General features: G+C 45.7%; 1 protein-coding gene across 5 annotated transcripts in view; it reads left to right on the plus strand.

Moving 5' to 3' along the window:
• Nucleotides 1–19,638, plus strand: part of COL26A1 (collagen type XXVI alpha 1 chain) — a 324,033-nt gene extending 304,395 nt beyond the window's left edge. For 4 of the 5 annotated variants that reach the window (XM_072640359.1, XM_072640356.1, XM_072640357.1 and 1 more), the window contains 7 exons: nucleotides 1,185–1,337; nucleotides 2,685–2,768; nucleotides 4,039–4,100; nucleotides 9,244–9,306; nucleotides 14,384–14,422; nucleotides 15,990–16,074; nucleotides 16,608–19,638. In XM_072640359.1, the coding sequence (XP_072496460.1) occupies nucleotides 1,185–1,337; nucleotides 2,685–2,768; nucleotides 4,039–4,100; nucleotides 9,244–9,306; nucleotides 14,384–14,422; nucleotides 15,990–16,074; nucleotides 16,608–16,789 (668 nt within the window). In that variant the 3' untranslated portion in view covers nucleotides 16,790–19,638. The remainder of the gene's footprint in view (nucleotides 1–1,184; nucleotides 1,338–2,684; nucleotides 2,769–4,038; nucleotides 4,101–9,243; nucleotides 9,307–14,383; nucleotides 14,423–15,989; nucleotides 16,075–16,607) is intronic. The other variant, XM_072640358.1, reaches the window with a different exon arrangement.
• The last annotated feature ends 2,992 nt before the right edge of the window (nucleotides 19,639–22,630 follow it).

A 22,630-nucleotide genomic window follows, 5' to 3' on the forward strand; every position in this document is an offset into this window, starting at 1 on the left:
TCCCTGAAGGACAGATTTTCTTTCCTGCCCGTTGTTCACATGCTGGGCTTCCATCCGTCATAGGAGGTGGAAGTTAGGCCTTGTCCAGCATCTGGTGGCTGGGAGGACCCCCACCCTCACCCCAAGTGGCCAGGTGCAGATTGATCCTGAGGGGTGGCATTGGAGTAGGCTAGTTCCTGCCCTCAAGCCTCTGGTTTTTAACAGACCTTCACTCGGCCTCTCATTTCCTGCCAGCCTGGTCAGTGTCCTTCTTTCTCTGTACCTCAGTTTACTTGTCTGAATGGGTTGGCAAGTGGAGAAAGACCCGAGCTTGTGCCAGCTCTGCCAGTGTGCCCTCTGTTTCCTGCCTGATCCCAGACTTTCTCCAGAAGCAGGCTGTGATGTGCCTGTATTCTGAGGGGGCTATCTCCTTGGCGGCTTGGGACTCCCAAAAAGGCAAGAGAAGGCATCACCTTCACCAGGGCATCCAGGACATCACCTATGCTGCTTCTGAGGCCGGTGCCTTCCCTGGCATTGCTAGGGATCCTCTGGCTGGGGAGACTCCTAATAAAGCTGATAGTCAGGAGACCTGGGCTCTCTTTCCAGCTCTCAGGAGAGCAATTTTCCATCTATGAGTCTCAGTTACTTCTTCTGGAAAGTCAGGACAATATTCCCTATAACCCTTCCCTCCCAGGGATGTTATAAAAGGATTAAGTGAGGGCTGGAAAACCTCTGCCCAGATTGTGGGATGTTAGTGCTGAAAGGTACCTTTGAAAGGACCAAGGCTAGCCCCTCCATTTTAAAAATGAGACACTGAGGCTTAGAGAATGGAAGTGGTGACTAGAGGGTCTGGTCCTGATCTGGGGCAGAACCAGAGCTCAGAGTCCAGTCCTCTACCTTCCAAGGACATGGCTTGTCCCAAGTGCCCAAGGGTCTCACCTCTCTCTCACTGACCCTTTCCTATTCAGTGTGGTCACAATTACTCCCTGAAGGAAAAACAAGAACTTGCTTGTTAAGATGTTCCATTTTTTTTTTACAAAGTGGTAACATCCAGGATGGAGAAACAGGACAAGAAGTCATCTTGTCCATACCCCTGCCACCAGGTCTCAGCCTTAAACCACTGCAGAAATCTGAAGCTCTTGGCTGTTGCCCCCCACCCTGGTTTTCATGGACACTCATGATTCCTCCTTTTCTCTGAATTTTAGGGCTCCTGGGGCCTCAGGGTCCGAGGGGACTTCCTGGAGAGACTGGCCTCCCTGGACCTCCTGGGCCCCCAGGCCCTCCCGGCAGTCCCGGCCTTCTGCCTCCACTCCAGCAAGGGGTTTTGTATTCGCTCCAGTCCACAGGAAAGAAAGAAAGTAAGTATTTCTGCTAACTTTCTAGGAAAGCCCTCGCGCCAAGGAGCTGGGCGGGGAGGGAGAGAAGGAGTGGTATTCACTGTGCCACAGCATTTCAGGAAAGGGAAGTCCAAGCTTCGCTGGCCTACTTTCTCCGTGTCATCCTCTCCTTGGGCGGAAGAGTTGGGTCTGGAGCGAATAGCAGGAGATAAAGCAAGAGGGTGGAGAACAAAGTCCCGTGTTTGGGGGTCAGCAGCATCACTTGGGATCTAGGGGCAGGCTCAGGCGGGGCTTCCACAAGCCTGGCTCTGTCCAGCTCTGAGGCTGCCCACGTAGCCTCTTCTCCAGAGCCTCCTTTGTCCTCAGGTCCTGACCACGGTCCTTATAGCCCCAGGCTGGACTGCGATCTAACCTCTACCAACTTGGCTGTCATTGCCCCCTCCTAAAAGTGACCTTTACTGGAATTCTATGCATTGTGAGGACTCTGGCCCCTGGCATGATCCCCCTCCGCACCCCCCCCTCCCCATCTGGGAACTATCTCAAACCAGATTGTAGACCTCATTTTACAGAGGAAGGGAAGGGGCCCATCCAAAGGAGTGGGTCTCATGGGCAGGATTTGAACCCAGGTCCTCTGATTCCTATGCCCTTTGCCCTATAGCTGTGTGAGGTGGCCACCATTCTGCTGTGGAGTGTAAACAATAAGGCTTGAGTTCCCTGCTAGTTGGGACAGTCAGGCTCAGTGTGAAGGTCCAGCGTGTCTATAGAGGGCTAGGGGGCTCCCAGGGTCTGTGCTCTACTGCCACCTCTCTGGGAGCTTTTGTCAGGAAGGGTACCGGGAGCTTCCCTCCTGCCAAGGCACACTGGGCAGTGGAAGGTTGGCCACCATCTTGCTGTGCCACCTTGGAGCTGTTGTTTCCTTTCTCTAGACCCCAGATTACTCATGTTTGGGGCAGTAACCTTGATGATCCTGAGGCCACACTAGGGCTGAGGGTCAGTGGCAGACAAAGGAGCCAGAGCAACCTGGATGGCTGTGTACAGGGTGGCCTGGGTCACTTGAGACCCTGTCAGCTCCTGGGGGCTTTGGCCCAGATCTCCTCTCTGCCCACCCCAGGACTGTCTGTCCTTGACAGCAGTGCTGCCCCTGGCCCTCAGAGGAAGGGAGGGCCAGACTTTCCCTGGTGTGAATTTCCTTTTCCATTCATCTGTGACATTGCCTCCAGAGAGGGAAAGAGATTGGCAGCTTTTCATGGCCTGAATCCCTGTCTCCAGAATGATGGCAGTCATACTGTCACGCTGTGTCTCTGTCCCTTGGAGAGGCTGCTGCTGTGGTTCTCCTGGAGTGGGTAAGGAGTTGTGAATCTCTTACAGATGGCGACTCCCAGTTATCTTCCACCATAATAGACACCATCATGGCAGGGATCCCTGGGCCTCGGGGGCCCCCTGGCCCACCAGGTAAGCAGACAACCAGAGACACATTTGGTGATGTAGGGGGTACTTGATTGGGGACCAACCCAGACCTTTACCTCCAACCACAGTCCAATCCCAGAACCCCAAGCCTAACATACGTGGGCACTGGGAGGCATCCTGGCACAGTGAAGAGTGCAGTGTCTCTGGAATTGTGCCTTGGGTTCAAATCCTTCCTCTGTGTGACCCTGGGCAAGTCTATTCAGTTCCCTGGGCCTCCATTTTCTCATCTTTAAAATAAGGGACTTAGAATTGATGGCCTCTGAAGTCCCTTCTCTTCCCTCAGTAGATCTGGGATCCTGTGAGTGTACCAAGACTTGGCTTGTTCCCATGCACCAGGCCTATTGATCCTTCAAGCAGCTTTGAAAATAATTTTCCTAGGTCTCACCAGGTCACTGCCCTCCACAAAAGGCTGAGTGCCTCTATTTGTCAATCAACAAGCATTTCTTTAGCCAGGCTCTGTGCTAAGTGCTGAGAATACAAAGAAAGGTAAAAACGAGTCCCAGCCCTTGAGGCTCACAGTTTAATGGGGAGATGTTCAAACAGCAACTGTGTGTGAGCAGGTGTGGATCAGGCAGGCCTGAGGTGATCGCAGAGGGAGACACTAAGTTAGGGAAGACCAAGAGATACTTTTTGTAACAGGTGGAACTTTGGCTGAGATCTGAAGAAAGTCACGGTAGTTAGGTCACAGAGTGGGCAGGACCAGAGTGAGAGAAACTCAGCAGGCAGACCCCAAGCAGAGCCTGCAGAACCCCCGCCTGGACCGGCTCATACAGGTTCAGATGGGATCTCATCTGTTTCCTGGCTCCAGGAGCAGCATTTTCATTGTCTGTAGCAGGCTACCTCAGCCTTGTCCAAGGACACACAGCAAGTTAGCTGACGGAGTCAGGGGTCCCAGCTTTAAATCCAGGGCTCAGAGACTATGCTACCCACACTATCCATTTGCTGGATTATTTGTTTATGGATTTATTTTTCAATCTACTCAGAAAGGAGGGACCCCTGCAGTACATTCCAGGACAGGGCCCTTTGCCTCTCTGTTTCCTCATCTGTAAAGTGATGGGTTGGATTAAATGGTGTCTAAAGTTCCTCCAACTCTGGATCTAGGTTCTTAGGATCCTCTGGATTCCTGGCAGCTAATTCTATCAGATTTCCTGCACCAGTGCTTGTGACTGGCAGTGGGGGGTGGCTCGGGCAGGAAGGTTAAGAAGGAAACCTTCTTCTTGCATGGAACTGATGTAAATTATTTCTTTGCCCACAGGACCCCCTGGGCCCTCTGGACCCAATGGCCCCCCAGGTCCCATGGGAGCTCCAGGCTCCCAGGTAAGGAAATGCACATCACTGGCCTTGATTGGGGTATCAAAGAAAGGTGGGCCTGGGCACGGGAAGAAATTGTGGTTTAAAAGGGGGAACCAAGTCTCCCTTTTGCCCTTCCCAAAGTGGCCCCTTCCAACTCTAGATCTATGATTTACAACCTCTGAGCACCCACAAACATATATATGTATACATACACATATATACATATATATACATGTATCTGCCAGAGTGGAATGGTGACCTGCAGATAAACAATGCCGTGGCAGAAACATTGTTCTTTCAGGTGTCCTATGGAATGGGCAGAGCTTGGAGGGTTGGTGTCCTGGCTGTGGAGACTCTTGGCTGCAAATTTTCAGTACAATTAACAAGTCCCTGTTTTGAGGGGAACTGAAAAATTATGTCAGTGAAGCTCTCCCCGACAGAGCCCATCTCCTCCACGGGGAAGGCTGGGCAATGACACAGCTAAAGGCTCTCTCCAAGGCCAGATCCAGCCCTGAAAGCTCCATGGTCTCTTTCAGCTCTAAACCCTATGATTCTGGAGCTTAATGTGGTTCTTCTTCATGGGTGTAGCTGCATTTGAACAGAACGCACCTGGAGAGTCATGTGCTGATCATTACAGAATGGTGGGAATTTTAACTATGGCTGATAGAGGGGGATGACCACCTGCCATGGACAGCAGCTATTTACCTGAGTCAGTGCATGACGGAGGAGGGAGTTAAGCCTTCTACTGCAATACTTGGGAAGCTGCCCGCATCTTCACAATATGGAATTAATCAGCTAGCATATGGCCTCTTTGGATAAGCTCAGACATGGTTGGAAACTTGCTTTTTTATTTTTTTAATTTTAAAATGTTTTATTTTTTCCAACTATATGTAAAAACAGTTTTTAACATTACTAATTTTTTTAAATTTTTGCGTTCCAAATTCTCTCTCTTCCTCCTTCCTCTTCCCCTTTGATGAGAAGGCAAGCAATCTAATACAGGTTATGCATATGCAGTCATGCAAAACATATTTCCATATTAGCCATGTTGTGAAAGAAAACACAGACAAAAAAGTAAAAAGAAAAGAAAAAAGTATGCTTTTGCATTCAGACTCCATCTGTTCTTTGGAGGTAGATAGCATTTTTCATCATAAGTCCTTCAGAATTGTCTTATACCATTGTGTTGCTGAGAATACCTAAGTCATTCACAATTGATCATTAGACAGAATTGCTGGTACTATGTACAGTGTTCTCCTGGGTTCTGCTCACTTCGCTTTGCATCAGTTCTCATAAGTCTTTCCAGGATTTTGTGAAGGCATCCTGCTCATCATTTCTTATAGCACAATAATATTTCATCATAATCATATACCTCAACTTGTTCAGCCATTTCCCAGCTCAGATCCTTTAATGTGGAAGCTGCTAAATCTTGTGTTATCCTGGCTCTGGCTCATCGATATCTGAATTGGTTGTTTCTAGGTGTATGCGATATTTTCTCCTTGATCTGGGAGCTCTGGAATTTGGCTAAAATATTCCTGGGACTTTTTATTTTGGGACCTCTTTCAAGAGGTGATTGGTGAAGCTTCAATTTCTATTTTACCTTCTGGTTCTAGGATTCCAGGGCCATTTTCCTTGATAGTTTCTTGAAATATGATGTCTAGGTTCATTTTTTATCAGGCCTTTTAGATAGTCCAATAATTCTGAAATTATCTCATCTTGATCTGTTTTTCAGGTCAATTGTTATTTTGATGAGGTATTTCACATTTTCTCCCATTTTTTATTGTTTTGATTTTGTTTCTTGATGTCTTGAAGTCATTAGCTTCTACTTGCCCAATTCTAATTTTTAAGGAATGATTTTCTTCAGTGAGCTTTTGTACCTCATTTTCCATTTGACCAATTCTGCTTTTTAAGAAATTCTTTTCTTCACTTATTTTTTTGTACATCTTTTCCCATTTAACCTATTCCGGTTTTTAAGGTGTTTTCTTCAGTATTTTTGTGCCTCCTTTACCAAGCTGTTGACTCCTTTTTCATGATTTTTTTTTTGCTTTTCCCATTTTTTTCTCTATCTCTCCTATTTGATTTTTAAAATCCTTCTGGAGGTCTTCCAGGAATTCTTTTGGTACCTGAGACCAATTCACATTTCTCTTTGAAGTTTTGCATTTAGTTGTTTTGACATTATTTTCATCTAAAATTATGTTTTGATCTTCCCCGTCACCATAGTAACTTTCCATGGTTAGGTTCTTTTTTTATGGTTTGCTCATTTTCTCAAGCCTATTTGTTGATTTTTAACTTTATGTTAAAATTGGGCTCTGCTCCCAGGATGCAAGGGGCACTGTCCCAACCCTTCAGGTTTTTCATCCTGCTGTTTTCAGAGCTAGTTTGGGGTGGGGTGTCTGTAAATTTTCTGTTCTTCCAAGGTTATATTATCTAAAGAGAGATGTGGTCAGTGTTCTTCTGGCCCACACCACAAGCACTCATTTCCACCCTGGAACTGTAACAAAGGTCCCCACTCCTGCTAGTGTACCTCCTCATCCTGGGATTGTGACCCAGAACCATGTATGGACAATGCAACTGAGTCCTGCACCTTGTACCAGCAAAGGATCTCCTATAATTTCCTTCTCACCAGTTGTCTGACCCCCTTACCTATAAGCTGAGAGCTCCGGAAGCTGCTGCTGCTGATTCAGTCACCCTCCTGCACTGGATTGTGCTCCATTCTCATCCCAATGAAATACACCTTTTCTGCTGACCTTCTAAGTTGTCTTGGGCTGAGAAACTGTTTCACTCCAATCTTTTGTAGGTTCTGCCACTACAGAATTTATCTTGAGGCATTATTTTAAAGTTCTTTGGAGGGAATTTGGGAGAGCTCAGGCAAGGCCTTGTTTTTACTCCACCATCTTGGCTCTCCTATTGGTCACTTGTTTTCTTCATCTTTTATCTGACATTGGACCACATTCCCAGTGATTTATCCCTTCTGTCCCATCCCTGCTGCCACAGTATCTGCCCATGACAGAATCGCAAAGAAATCACAGGGGCTCAGCCATCCACTCAAAGAGTATCCATCATCCAGTTCTTCCTTAAAGCCCTCCATCAAGGGGTCCTCCTCCTCCCAGGGCAACCCCTTCTGCTTTTCCTAGCTCTGAGAGGGAGTTTTCTTTTCCTAACACAAAGCCTAACTTTGCCTTTCAGCAGCTTCCTCTCATTGTTCCTTGGTCTGCCTTCTTGAAGACAGCTGCCCTGACCTTTTTATGCCTGTTCTTCTCTAGGATAATAGACTATCCCTAGTCTTTTCATCTAATGCATAAGGCACAAACCTGAGGCCTTTTGACCTCCTACGGATGGATCCTTCCTAAAATGTAACACAACAAGACTGAACAACATTCTCAAATGTGGTTCCTAGAGCAGAATATTATATGAGTGTCAGCTTCCCAGTGCAAATGAACCTTAAGGCTATGTCGGTTTTCATGGCTACTGCATTATGCTATTAATTCATGTAGAGCAAAGACCACTAAGAGCCCTAGATCTTTTTCTCTCCAAACTCATCTCTCTCATCTTATACTCGTGAAGTTAATTTTTTGAATCCAAGTCTAAAACTTTATGTTCATCTCTATTAAATGCCATCTGTCACAGTGGAGTTTTTTGTTTTTGCAAAGCCTCTGGTCTCCATTTCTTGGCATCTTCTAATACCTACCCCTTTGCTCTTAATGAGCCACATCTTGCATTAGGTCCCTGATCGCACTGCTGCAGGTTTTTTCCTTCACTTCCCACCATGAGAAGCCCAGCCGGTGGTCCCTGTAGCCCCTATTGTGGTGGATTCTCATTCGTACTGCCTGGCTAGGCTTTCCTCTGTCTTCACTCATGGAAAACATGAATTATGAAATAGACATTCCATCACACACCTAGTGTGATTCATGGAAATTAGAGGGAGGGCCCACTACCAAGAAGGATTTCATCAGCACCTGAAATTCCGCTGTTCTTTATTTTGACTTAACTTGTAGGCTCTGTGGCTGTCCTTGGTAAGGCATGATGGTCAGCACAGATCTGCCTGACCTCTGGCCTCAGGCGTGGGGCTCACTACTGTTGGAATAACAAAGCAGAGACCATGTGTGCTGGCACATCCAGCCCTGACCCTAGGTACTTCTCATCCTTTGGCAACAGGAGCCAAACCTTGGCTGACCCTAACTCATGTGTCCTAAAACATCCACATTCTCCTTTTCACTTTCCTTGCTGTCCTTCCCATCTCATTTCTACTCCAGGGTTCTCAAGGCTAGGGACTCCCAAACACCAAGTGAACCAACAAGTATTCCTTGAGATCCTACTATCTATTCACAAGGCTTGCATCTGGGTGCTGTGAGGGATGAGAAAACACATCCATGAAATTACAGTTTTGAAGTTTCTAAGACTTTGCAGATCATCTTGGGCAAGCCTTTCATTTTTATAGATAGGGAGACTGAGGCTTGGGAAACTTACATGACTTGTTCAAAATGAACACAAGCTGTGAGCATAGGTAGGACTCCAGCCCAGATCCCCAGCTTCAAATCCAGCCATCTTGCAATTGCCCATAATGCTGCCTCCTATGATGAAGGTCACTGAGCTCTGTGGTTCTCTCAAACTCCCTCAATGAGGCCCACCTTCCCACCAAGTGGAGCCTGGACTTTGTTCTAAGGCAGCAAAGGGTCCAGGAAATTCCAAGTTCTGTGGAACCTTCAGTTAAACTAGCATTGATGAGGCGACAGAGGGACAAAAACCATTCTTTGCCCACAAACAACTTTGACTCCCCAGGGTGGCTCCTCCTGGGGCTCACACAGCTCAGGAGGTATTGGCAGGTGTGTGCATTGTCCCCCACCTTCAAGTTTGTGTTGACTTAGGATCCACCTATGATTACTTCCAGAGTTACCTCAGCAAAGATCTGTCCTCTTGAGAGCCAGCTGACCATTTCCCAGTTGGTGGAAATTCCAGCCCCCATCCCACTGCATTTCCCAGAATCAGGGGGTTCTAGGGTGACTGTGTATGTAGTCAGATAGCCCGTGGCCCTATATGTATGCTTTGCCCAATAAATAGCCCACATTAATCAGGGAGTAGTGGATGTGGTGCTGTATTCCTGGCCTCAGGAGAGACATATTGGTCTGACCAACACAGGAATGTCACATCATTCCAACATTTGGTCTATTTCTAGGGCAATCCAGGCCCTCCAGGGGACCCAGGCCTTAAAGATTCCAAGGGAGACAGAGGAGATGGAGTAAGTACCAATTTTTAAACCTTAAAATGAATCTTTCCCAGGCCATCGAGTCTCCCTGATATAGCCCTGGATTCACAGACTTCCTGAATATTCTTGTATTTACCTCTCCTTGCTGTAGTTCAAGCCACATTGTGTTTTTTTAAAGATATGAAGACTATGGGGAGCTCTCTGGTGTTCTGGCAGTTAGTAAGCATCCCTGAAGCCCACTGGAGTGGATGATGACCAAGATTTGTCTCTCCCAATAGAATCTAAGCCCACTGAGAACAAGGATTATTTCATTCTTGTCATTTGTCTCCAGCACCTAGTATAATGTGGATGCTTAATAAGTGCGTGCTGTTTGGGCTCATGTGATACTAATGTACCACCATTCATCTAGGAAAAAAGGAAAGCAGCCAAGACTGTGGGTCAGGAGGGGTCGTTTTATCATGACCTGGAGTCCTCTAGCCCAGTGCACCATGCTTGTTTCCACATCACCCCCAACTAAGATGGCTAAACCCTTCCTCAGAGTCCTTGTACATGAACAAGCTAAAACAAAGAAACATTATATTTAATTAACCAAATATTTATTGAACACCACTGTGCTCAGAGCTTGGGTATGTGGCAAAACCAATGGTCTGTGTACAAAGAGCAGTTGGCTACATGTTGGACTAGACTGTGAAAGTCACGGCTACCATTTTACTTCTAGTTTGAATCTGAGCCTGTAAAAGTTGGCTCTGCAAGGACAGAAGGATCCCACGTGTAGGTACAGTGACTGGGTGAGCCCACGTTCGGCTTTCACTGGACATAACTGATTCAGTGGATTTTAAAAGGAGTGGTCCTGAGTAGTAAGAGTTAGAGGAGAAAACTACTGAATGTATGAACTAGAAGGGAAGTATCAAATGAGAAGTCCATAACTCTCCTGGACTTAGGGATCCCCCCATGCTTTTGTACAACTATGTTTAAATTACAGGTTGTGTTTTACATAACTAGGAGCAAGACAAAATATGCCCTGTTTTGTACAGATCTACAAAAATGCTTTTTTGTAGACAAACTGACTAAACAAAGTGGTTGTTCTAGGACAGAAATTCCAAGTTACCATTAAGTGTGACCCTCATTAAGTAAACATGCAGTACGTATGTGTGTGTATATGCATACATATATACACATACATACAGTCTAAATGAATATCCCATTGCCTATAATTAGGATATGTATAGAATACATAAGAACATTCTTTTGCTTCTGTTTTCTGGGCATATAGATTTTAAATTAATTTCTGGCCTGTTTCTTCCCTGACTTCTGCCTCCTTTTTACCCCCACCATTCCCCTACCTGCCAATGCTTCAATGCCAGTTCTGAAGTAGAAGGAGAATTTGAATCTACACATAGGACACAGGACACAGCGGAAGCTCAAAGGAACACAATTAAGTGAAGCTATAGTCAGGGGGCAGGAGGAGGTGTTGGGGCAGGGGAGGCAGGGGGCTCCTCTTCTTTCCCCTTACAAATTGTCCAAAGAAAGGTGGGAGTTCAAGTAAAGGGGAATAAACCTCATTGCCTTGTGACCTCTAAGTACTTTTTGGTTTTGACTCAAATCTCAGGCTTTTAGATTGAATTTAATGGAGTATAAGATTTTATTTATAATGAATTGATAATTTATTTATAATTCATTGGTAGTGTTGACATTAGAGATGGACAAAACCATTATCAGTTTATACTGTTGACAGAAATAAGGAATATTTAAATATTTCACTGCTCTTATTATCTTGCCTAATTCTTGGAGCCAGATTTCAGTCATGTGAACCAAGGTTTCCTATATAAGCTCCTAAATTTTAAATCAAAACAAATGCTAAAGGACACAGGCAGGATGTTGGCTCTAACATCTCCAAGTCAAGATGTTAATTTGCTAATTGTCAAAAAAGATTGTGTAAATGCGTTAATTGCACATAGCACTATGGTTATTCAGATATAGTAGACTGGTAGGGGAAATATGGAGGGTCGGACATTCCAAGAAAACTCACACTTTGGATGACGGACATGGGAGCCATGGGTGTTTTCAGCATTTGGAAGCAGCTTACGGAATTTTTCAGATTTTCTTTTATTTCTTATTTATTTTTTCTTTGATTTTTTCTTTATTATTTCTGTTTATTTGTTATTTCTCCCTTCCTTTTGTGTTTGGTTAGAGACTGGTGCTCATAGTGAATAGTCAGAAATCTCAGAACCCTGTCTTTGGGAAACACTTGTTATACAATGCTTCAATTTTGCATCTAAAATCACAGTAGGATTTCTAGCAAACTGGAGATTTCTAGCTGAATCCAGGACTACTTATTCTTGATTTGCCTTTTGTATGTTTGCATTTGTGTAAACTATTTGCAGTGTAAAGTTTTATAGTTTATTTTTTTTAAAAAGCACCATATTTAAATAAGAAATTAAAGCCAGCAATTCTTTAAAAAAAAAAAAAAGACTCACTAGCTAAGGAGGGGAAACTGGTGAGCCTATGTACCAAAAATATCCCCAGAGTTCAGCCAGGGGAAGGGGAGTATTGAAGGGAGGAGAGGGGAAAGAGGACCCATAGGGCTAAAGGAAATGGCCAGGGTTCTCATACCCTGGGTTACTTGCTCTACTTGACTCCCCATGACCCTTGACTAGGGAACTCGGGGGTAGGCTGGCGGCTTAGCGCAGAGCTTAGCTAAGAGACAGAATTGAATCTGCAGAACTAAAGGGAAGACTCCCGTCTGGAAAGAGGTCATTGTGATTTTATCTGATACATCATGAAAAGGATCTGTTTCTGTCTATCTCCAGAGCTCCATATTTAGATGTGTCACAGTATCCATCAATTCCGGGGACACACAGAAACCACAGGTGATGACCACCCCAGGACTTTAAAGTGATTCAGGAAATGGAGACCTGACAGCTCCCCCCATGGTGTAGAGAGTACGCAATGGGATGTGTTTAGCAGAGAAGAGTCTTATTCAAGGGGAAGGACAGTGGATAGTGGTGTATTTAGTAAAAGAAAATAGGAGGTGGGGAGAGAAGTTTGGGCTCAGTAAGGCATCAACAAAATCCTGCTGGGAAGAGTCTGTGATTCTGTGAAAACCCCTCCAATGCAAACAGAGGCTAAGCTGGAAGAATCTCAGAGGGCGCAGAGTCCCTACTACCCTGGTCAAGTAGAAGCTGGATGACCAAGAAGCAGGAGTCCATGGGCAACCGGTCAGTTCATTCCACTCGTGAACAGCTCCACCTAACAGGGACTCGGTCTCTCCACCCAGCCTTCCTCACATCATTCCAAATAAACATTGCTTCTCCTGTGCCCAGCAGAAGCTTTAGTGCTGCTGAAGCCTCTTGACCCAAGTGCTCCTGTGGCTGCCCCGTCTTCTGTCCTCCAGGCTGACCTTCATGCACTCTACGTGATGGTCATGTGATGATTTGTCCAGTTCTCCCTATTCTGGACATCCCCCTGAACGTCTCTCCTGATAAGCAATGCCCAGAACTGAACGTAGTTTTCTAGCTAGGCCTGACTATGGCAGACACAGTGGAGTTGTTCCCTATGCTTACCTTTTCTGCCACCATGTCATACTATTGAACCCTAGTGGTCTTTCAGTCCAGTAAAACTCCCAGGCATTTTTTACAGAAACTTCTATCCTATGATGAAATGGATTTTCTGAACCCAAGTGTAAGATTCTCTTTACATTTATCCTTCATTTTATTTAATTCGTCCCATCATGCTATTCTCTCAAGACCTTTTTGACTATATCAGGGGTGGGGAACCTGCAGTCTCAAGGCCACAAGTGGTTTTCTAGGTCCTCAAGGGCAGCCCTTTGACTGAATCCAAACTTCACGGAACAAATCCCCTTAATAAAAGGATTTATTCTGTAAAACTTGGATTTAGTCAAAAGGACACACCTGAGGACCTAGAAGGCCACATGTGGCCTTGAGGCTGCAGGTTCTCCACCCCTGGACTATATCATCCAATTACCCCTTGCAAAGTCTGCCATCACTTGAAAAATTGAAGGTCATGCTATGCTTTGCCTCTGTAGGATCAGAGACTTAGAGGTTAAATGACTTACCCAAGGTCACCCAGACAAATAACAGAGTAGCCTCCTAAGTCATTACTGTTGAACATCATGTTCAGATTCAAAGACAGATCCTTGTGGTGCTCAGGTAAGAGCACTCACTCCTTACCTCTTTGGGGTCTGTATGGTCACCTGTGGGATCTTGGGGTCAGAAAGCATTTTAGTCACCTTCACATCATTACAAGTTGTTTTCCATAACATCAAGACCAACTAAGAGTTCCACCAATGTTGTATTAGTGTGCTCCTCTCTTCACACCCCCTCCCAACACTGACTATTCCCATCTTTTCTCATCTTTACCAGTGTGCTGGATGCAAGCTGAAACTTTAGGGTGATTCTGATATGCATTCCTTTTGTTAGTAATTTGGAGCATTGTTTCACATAATAGTTAATAGTTGGCAATATTTTTATTCATACATCTTGATGTCTGAATATATATTGGACAAACATATTGGACCAAGAGCCATTCCTCAGTTCATTCATTCATTGGGGAATGGCTCTTGGTCCAATATATTTGTTAGTTCTCTCTATACCTTGGATATCAGAACTTGAACAAAGATATTTGATGAATAGAATTTTCCAATCAACTACTTAATTATATTTATTTATAATTACATTTATGCCAATTTATAAGTATATATAACATGAAATAACTGTTATGTATCATATCATAATTTTTATGTGATTTTATTTATCCTATTCATGCAAAAGCTTTGCAATTTCATGTGATCAAAATCATCTATTTTTTCCCATGATGGCTTCTATCCTTTAGTGGGTTGAGAATTCTCCCCTAATCATATCTGTGAACAGTACCTTACATGTGGTTTTCTTAATTCGTGTTGTGTTTTTAAGGACTTTTCTAGAAGTCTCCCTCATACACACACGCCCCATACCCCTGGCACACTTCCTCTGTCCGTAAAGTAGCCAGTGGGCTTCTGCTGCCCCCCACAAATATGATTATCGTCATCATGAGATGGGGTTTACTGAATATCCTTCACTTGATAACAATTTATTGTTTCATCTTTTTTTAGGGTGAACCTGGTTCAAAAGGAGTAGAAAAGGGGAAGGAGGTAAAAATTGCCTAAATGCTTTGATAACTGTATTCTCTCTCTTTATTTCTTATTTACTGATGTCTGTCTGAGCTGGGCTCAAAATATGAGACCTTCAGTCCTTTCTCATTGCAGAAGCATTGCAAAGATCGCTGAATTGCGGGTCTGAGGACCTGGTTTCATAGGGTTCTAGATCTGAAGTTAAAAGAAACCTTAGAGGCCACCTAGCCCACCCCAGCTCCATTTTATAGATGTGGAAACTGAGTCTGTGCTAGGCCAGGTGACTTGCCCAAGGCCCCTCAGCCAACAAAAACAGTCAGTATTTGAACACTAGCCTTGTGTCTCCCCCTGCCACTCCACGCCCTTGCCTCCTGTCAGGGCTAAAATACTTACTACTGTTTGACCTGGGCAAAGCACCTTCCTGTGCTAGACCCCTGCTGCCTTATCTCTCTCAGAGGGGACTGCACTAGATGACCTCTCGTGTCCCTTTCACCTTGAAATCTTAAGATCCCAGGAAATGCAGAGTGCTCCCTGTGTGGGCGATGTTTCAAGTGCTGTGGCAGTTGTTAAGGGAAATGCCTGCTCCATCCTCAGGGAGCTTCTAATCCTCTCAGGGAGACAAGACACACACACACACACACACACACACACACATTCAAATGCACACACATACAGCAAAAGACTGGGATAAGTGTAAGGTATGGTCTAGACAAGGTTGCAGAAGCTGAGGGGAGGCTGGCCCCTGGCATGAGGCTCCAAGAAGTAGGAATTAGTTTGTAGCATAGGGGAGTGGTGGCCATTCCAGGCCAGGGGAATAACATGGATATACATGGAACCCACAGGGAATAGTATGTAAACAGGTCTGGCCAGTCATGAAATGTGGGCCACCAAGAGAAGAAAAGGCATTTGGGGATGGGGGGGAGACTCGGAGACACTGCAAGTGCCGATCTAAGGAGAGAGAACTTTGTCCTACAGACCATGGAGGAAAGTTATTCGGGCAGAAGTGTGCAGGACAGATTCAGGAGGAGGAGATCATGGAAAGGAAGAAGCATGGGAGAGACATTTTGGAAGAAACATTGGCAGGACTTGAGCACTGACTGTCATGTGTTAAGTGAACACACACACACATCCACACACACACATCACAGAGTTGGGAGATACCTTGGGCATCATCTAGTCAGAGGACTGTAGAATGCTGAAATTTGGAAGTCTTTGGGCAACCCTCCCCCCCCCCCATTATGGATGAGAAAACCAAGGTTGAAAGAAGTGACTTGGCAAAGCCAGTTTGGAGCAGGACCAAGGGAGCTGGATTGGGAGTCCAAGGACAAGGACTCAAATCCTGGCTCTACCACTTACTGCCTACAAGTCACTTAGCTGTTTTGGTCCAGTTTCCTCATCTGTAAAATGACTCGATGACCCCATGGCCTGGCCATTTGATGCCAAACCCCAGTGCTCGGATGAACTTTGCCAACATCCAGCTCTTTCCTGACCAACAACTGACCTCTCCAAGGCCTCCATAGCTTTTTGCCTCTGTCCCTGACACATATCAAACAAACCTCCTGAGGTGGGTGCTTCCTTGTTCCCATAGAGTGAGGGAGTACAACAGCTTCGAGAAGCTCTGAAGATCTTAGCAGAGAGGGTGCTGATTCTGGAGCACATGATCGGAATCCATGGTGAGTGTCCAGAGGATGTGCTAGGTGTGGTCTGGAGGGAGACCCTGGGGATGGGGTTGGGGAGAGGTGAGTGGGAGGGGGGATAGGCAGGGAGCAGGAGCTCAGCTGCCCAGGGCTGGATTTATTGGCCCCATTCCTGCCTTAAGGAATGGACCCTGTGGACATGGTGGCAGCTACTTCCTTCTCTTGTGGAATTCCTCAAAGGATCCATGCCTGTCCACCTGCCCACCCACTTCTCTCCTAGAGAAACCACTGGGGGTGTCCTGAGTTGCCCAAACCTAACAGGAGCTCTTCTAGTAGAAGCCATTTGAGGACAGATGAGGCAAGGCCTGGAGGACCTGAGATCCTGTCTCATGACTTCTCCATGGCCTTCTGAGCTCCCCACCCCTTTCTGGGCCTCCTGCCTGGGCCTGGTGGCTTCTTTCTCTAAGACAGAGAGCATCCCCAGTCAGCCAAAAGGTCCTGTCGCCCCCACTGTTCTCAGTGCCCTCCTTGTCGAACAGAGCCTGCTAAGGTGCCATCTTTTCTTTCAGACCCGCTCTCTTCCACTGAACCTGGCTCTGGACAAGATGGAGCACTAGGGCCTGCCTTCCAAAGCAACAAGATGAAGCGAGGGGGTCCCCTGGCCCCACCCCAACCCTACGACAACATCTCTTCCTTACTTGACAACACTGAACCCCGAAGGAACAGTAATGAGAGCAGCAGCCTGAAGTAGGCCGCCTGCCCACCCTCCTCAATCAAACCTGTGCACTAATTAAAGATACAGTATCTCTCTATGGATAAAAATGCTCAAGATCATGGTCCTGGGTCCAGATGGAGGGAAGCTGGGGGTGGGGGGCATGGCTGTAGCTGTGACCCTGCCAGCAGCAGTCATCTCCTCCTGCTCTCCCTCCTCTGAATGGGGGGTCTGGACTGGCAGATTATTCCTGAGGGATTGGATAAGGGTAAGTGGATGGCCTCATCACTGGGCATTCCCAGCCAGGGGCACCATGGGCAGGGCAGCTTCTCCAGAACCCCACTGAAAGGAGAAGTTTCCCTGTTGCCCTGGCTCTCCCTTGGTGCCTTTTGAGCAAACCAAGCAGACAAAACTAGTTGCCTGCTGACAGCAGTTTGGAAATCGGGCCCCAGAGCCAGACCTTTCTCTGTGCCCCCAGTCATAAAACTTCATTTGATCCTGCAGCACACGCTGGACCAACTCTGGACTGACTCCCAGAAGAAAAGTTCATTTTTATGACTCTGTTGTCCCTTCTGTCCTTTTGTCACCCCCACGTGAAAGAGGAAAACAGAAGAAAACTTGCTGTGTCCATGTTCTGTAAATAGCCAGAAGGGTTCAGATGCTCATGGGGCCCATCAAGCAAGCATTAAGCTCCTAGAATGTGTAAGGGCCTGTGCATCTACCTCCTTCACCAGCTCTTCTGCCTCATTAACCACAGCAAGGCCAGAAGTCTGATCCTGGTGAAGACAGAGGCCTCAGCTGGGCTGGATGGACACACTGGGTCTGCTCCCATTAATCCGATTTCTTCTCTTCCACTGACACCTCAAAGAATAAAACGGAGTCACCTTAATGCATCTCTGTCCCCAACAAAGCCTGTCTAGAAGCTTGTCGTGCAGGAATGCAAGCTTCCAGAACAAGGTTCTTGAACCCCTGGGAGGGTTCAGCACAAGTCTGGGGGATGAAAGGAAATGACCAGGCAGTGCAGATCACCTGCTGCACCTTCTACCTTGACCAGTGCCAGTTTAAAGACTCCATCTCCACTCCTGAGCTCAGATGACCACTGAAATTTGGTTGTTGGGTTCTTTCCTAAGGCCTTCAGGGAAAAGAAACCCAGCTCACTGAATGACTTCAACTAATCTAACAGCTGGGTCTAAAACACTGTCTCCCAGCCAAAGTCACTCATTGGACCACTTTCTAATAAGAAAGAGGTTACCATCCATGTGACTTCAAGTCTGGTCGAGACAGAATGAAAGGTGAGTGGAGGACAGAGATTTAAATCAGATTACTTACTTCCTAGAATGCTATGCTTGATTCATTTCAGCCTAACTAGTCAAGTTCTGTGAGTGAGCAAAATCCCATGCCCCAACTCCCCAAATTAGAGTTCATCGGAGTGGCTGAGGTAAGCAAAAAGAGGACAGAGCACCAGGTCCATAGCCAGCCCTCAGTCTAAAGGTCAATTGGGAATTAAAATGCCTTATCACCATCTTCACTAACTCCATCTTGCCAAGCCATGAAGAGTTTGTTTAATTCCAAACACAGCATTTCCTCCTCCAACAATCTCCTAATTGTGTGGTACTGTATCTTTAATTTTGGTGCTTTTAGAAACTACATCTGGGTGGGCTTTCTCTGGACCTGCCCAGTCATCAGGCTAGGATAATAATCTCTCCACCAAAGTAAGTTTCCTAGTTCAAAGAGAACTTTGTATTGTGTCTTATCTTACAAAGTCCCATGGCCAGTGACTAATAGCAGGTGCTCCAGATCTGCCTCTTTCCTTTAGGTGGCTGACTGAGATCCTTATTGGCTGGACCTTCAATTTGGGTTCACTGTATCTGCATGGGGCATTCATTTATGGGTCTGTCTCCACTTCTCCAATGTCGCATCCCCAAGCTGGTGCCTTCTGCAGCTTTTCAGATTTTTCCAAGATCTGCAGCACCCCCTCTCCCTTCCTTTTAAATGATTTTTCAGCTTGGTTTATCTCCCTAAGGCAAAAATGGAGAAATTATTTTCTCTTCTTTGCATTGAGCTTAGAACTGGGTTGGTTCCGTTCTGGGCTATACTGCTAGCCTACAGAATGGAATTCTCAGATTCTGGTGAGACTGAAACCAAGTGTGAAACACTTAGGGAAAAGGTATCACAATAGCATCTTCAGAGAAAGAGCCAACTCTATCCTGAATGTGGACCAGGGAAGAAGGCTGGCTGTACTGGCTGGAAGTTCTAGTCCAGGATTATGGCTGATTCCCCTTGTTCCAACAGCATTCCAGGATGCTTTATAGCCTAGTGAGGAAAACAGCCTCCTGGTTTCCATGATTATGATGAAGTAAATAAATCAGAAGTTCTATTCAAGTCCATGGAGCACATTTCTAAGCATTGAAGAAAATGCTGGTATTATGGTTCAGTGCTAATTTTTAGACTTTTTCTTATTTATGTGGGTGTGTTCTGTATCTGTAAGTGTCCTAGCTTTCCGAATTTTACTATATGCTCTAACCATTTGTTCCTTTATCTACACATTGCAAGTCTGTGTAGGCTTTCTCAAAGGAAAACACGAGCTGGCTTCTGCTTTTTGTTTTAACACACTTTAACTTGGTTAAAACTGGCTTCCTGGCAGAAGAGTGGCAGTGTGGCCAAGCCACCAGTGGACGGTGTCTCTTGGTTTCCCTTTAGTGATGTTATGATTCATATTATTGACTTCTCTCTCTCTCTCTCTCTCTCTCTCTCTCTCCTTTAGTATTGTTGGGTTGTAGGGGACATCTTGTACTTGGCATTCTTACAGAGCAGTGGGACCAACCATGCTAAGGTCCAAGGTCTTTCATGTAACGAACTGAGAAATAAATATATCATCCATGACAAAATTTGCTTCTGGTGGCCAAAGCCAAGTCTTTGTTCCTGCTTTCTTGTCTTCATTCGCTCTCCTCTCACATTGAATGACAGGGAGGGCCTTGAGCCACAGCTCCCTCTCTTCAATCCCCAGGAAATAACACATTAACCCTGGGAGGGAGATCAGCTGCTGCTGTTCTGTAGTGTTGGCCAGAAGCTAGACTAGATGTCACTGCCATCAACTTACAAAAAAGCTAGCCATCCAACACGGACACAAGATCCCTTCTCCTTCTTGTCCCTAGTTGGAAGCCTCTAGCTCTTCCTCCAAATTCTTCCCATTCAGGTCTGCACCCAGGGCTACATGTAATCTGAAGATCTAGAGTGAGGAGAAGTTGGTGCCAAACTGCCTCGTACGTGTCCTGACACCTCTTCAATCCTGGGGGCTCACTTTGTCTCAAAGCCAGGGTCCTGGGGGCCTCTGGGTTGACACTAGGGACCTAGCAGCATGGGAAAAGGGCAGAGGAGGGGGACAAGAACAGAAGCAAAAAAAAAACAAAGGATGGGACAGAGATAAGGAGAAAGGACAACACAAATACCTAAGAAAAAATCACGTATATATTAAGGTCCCTGCCATCTGCTAGGTCCTGGGGGTACAGAAAAGAGGGGGAAGAGTCCCTGGCCTCAAGAAGCTCACATCCTCCTTGAGGATACACGTACATGAGCACATACCAAACAGACACAGGGTGATGGCAGCAGGGGTACTAACAGCTGTTTCAGCAAAGGTTTCAAGGAAGTAGAGAGGAAGACAGGGTGCATTAGGGCTGGAGAAATGGAGGGCTATGGGAATGAGAGAAGATAAGGCTGACTGGGCCACATGAAAGGGGGAAATGCAGGGATCTCCCCAGACAGAGGAGTTTATACTTGCTCCTAGATTACTAAGGAGTTAAGAAATGTACAGAGAAGAGGGAGCTTGCGACAAACAGCTTCTATTTTACCAATACAGTGTGAGGCCAAGTCCTTAGCTGAGGTGAGAGGAAAGGCGATATGGGAAGTTCAAAGCTGCTCTGGGGAGCTGGACAGCATCAATTAGGAAGGAGGAAAAGGACCATTCCACTACCAGGGTGGAAATTAGCTAAAAACATTGTGGCAGAGCCAGCCATCAGTGCCAGGGGTTAGGAAGGAGAGACTAGCCAGTGACTAGAGGACCACGAGTAACTCTCTGAGGATCATGTACGCTTCTGAATCATTCAACACTGCAAATTTGGGGATGAGGGAATGGAGTCAACTTTCCACTGTAAAAATGAGGAATTTGATAACAAAATAGGGGGTCTGGAATCTGGGAGGTGATGGATGCTGGGCCAATCCAAGGATGAGTGGTGAGAGGGACCAGTCCAAGAGTGGAATATATTTGTGGTTGGTTTTCAAATGGTATGTGGCAAATACAAGGTCTTTTTCAGGTGCAAAATCGAAAAGTTGCTGGGGCTGGGACCTGAGTTGTCCAGTCCTGAAATATTCTAGGAGAGCAGGGTTTAAGTGTTTAGATATGGAAAGTGTGTATGATGGCATAAGGTTAGGGAAGAGATATTACAAATCTCTATTCTATAACAAATAGTGCCATTGACTGTGAGTATGAAGGGATTTTCCCCAAAGGATGGCAGTTGATGAGTAAGAAACAGTCCTCTTATTCCTTGAGGAAGCATCATGTGAAATACAAAGGACTTATAGATGACCCCAAAGCTGGCTGTCCAAAATGTGATAAAAATGTTAGAAGTGCAAGGGACCTCAGAGGGCATCTAGTGTGGAGATTTGTGACCAACCTGAGATCATAAAGGCACTAAGTGGCAGAGCCAGCGCTTGATCCCAGATCCAGTGACCTTTCCACTCCACCGCATTCCCATAGGGAGGTTCCCCGGTCTTTGGAGGCTGCTTGGGTTTGAGGTGGCAGGTCACTAAACACACAGGATCATATTTAGACTTGGCAGGGACTACAGAGGTCGCTGAGTCCGCACCCCACATTTTACAGATAAACTGAGTCCTAGAGAGGCTATGAATTGTCTGTATCATATAGGTAGTAAAGGACAGACCAGGTCATCTGACTCCAGATCCAGCTTTCCATTTTACCATACTTCTCTGTATCTTTTTCATTTTTTAAATTCATTTTGAACTTAAATACTTAAAGACCAAAACCCCAAACATTTCCATGTACATAAAAGGAGGACTGAATATAAATCCATGAATTTCCAGTTCAGTATTTTTTTAAAATACTATGTAATAAATACTGCACATCACTTTCAAAGCTACCCTGCTTTTCTGGTGTTTCCTTCTAAGTTTTCTCTTGTTCTCTGCTGGGCACCTTTTTTCTCCCTCCCCCCCCCACCCCAAGAAGGCTACCATTAGACATAAGTGTCTATGTGTGTGCATGTAAAACCATATTATCCACACTTCCGTTTTTTGTGAATGAACAGCATCTTCCTTCCTTGGTCCTTTGTAGCTGACCTGAGCATTTAAAATATATTTAAAATGACTTGGTCCAATGTTCAAAGTTGTTCTTAGAATATTGCTGTTACGTGTACAACATGCTCCTGCTTCTGTGCACTCCCTGTTTTTGTGGCCTGCTAGGCTAAGCACTTTAAACTTATCTCGTGATCCTTACGACAGCTTTGGGAGGGAGGTGCTATTATTATCCCCATTTACAAATCAGGAAATGACAGTTAAGTGACTTGTCCAGGGTCACACAGCTAGTAAAAGCATGAGGCCACATTTGAACTAGGGATTTCCTGGCTCCCAGCCCAGCTCTCTATCCACTGAGCTACCTTGCTGACATAAACCCAAACTCAAACATTAACCTGGCACCCTTTCTCCAGCCTTTAAGCTGAGGAAGTTCCTATTTAGGAACAAGTGGGTAAAGACTTAGACCTTCTGGGTAAAGACGTTGTGATGGGAAAGAAGCCTGGGCTACTTCTAGGAGCTTCTCACCTCCTATTTTTGGAGGAGATTGAGAAGAGCTGTCTGTCCTGGAGTCATTAG

The sequence above is a fragment of the Notamacropus eugenii genome, chromosome 2, assembly GCF_028372415.1.
Source record: "Notamacropus eugenii isolate mMacEug1 chromosome 2, mMacEug1.pri_v2, whole genome shotgun sequence".
Taxonomy (NCBI): domain Eukaryota; kingdom Metazoa; phylum Chordata; class Mammalia; order Diprotodontia; family Macropodidae; genus Notamacropus; species Notamacropus eugenii.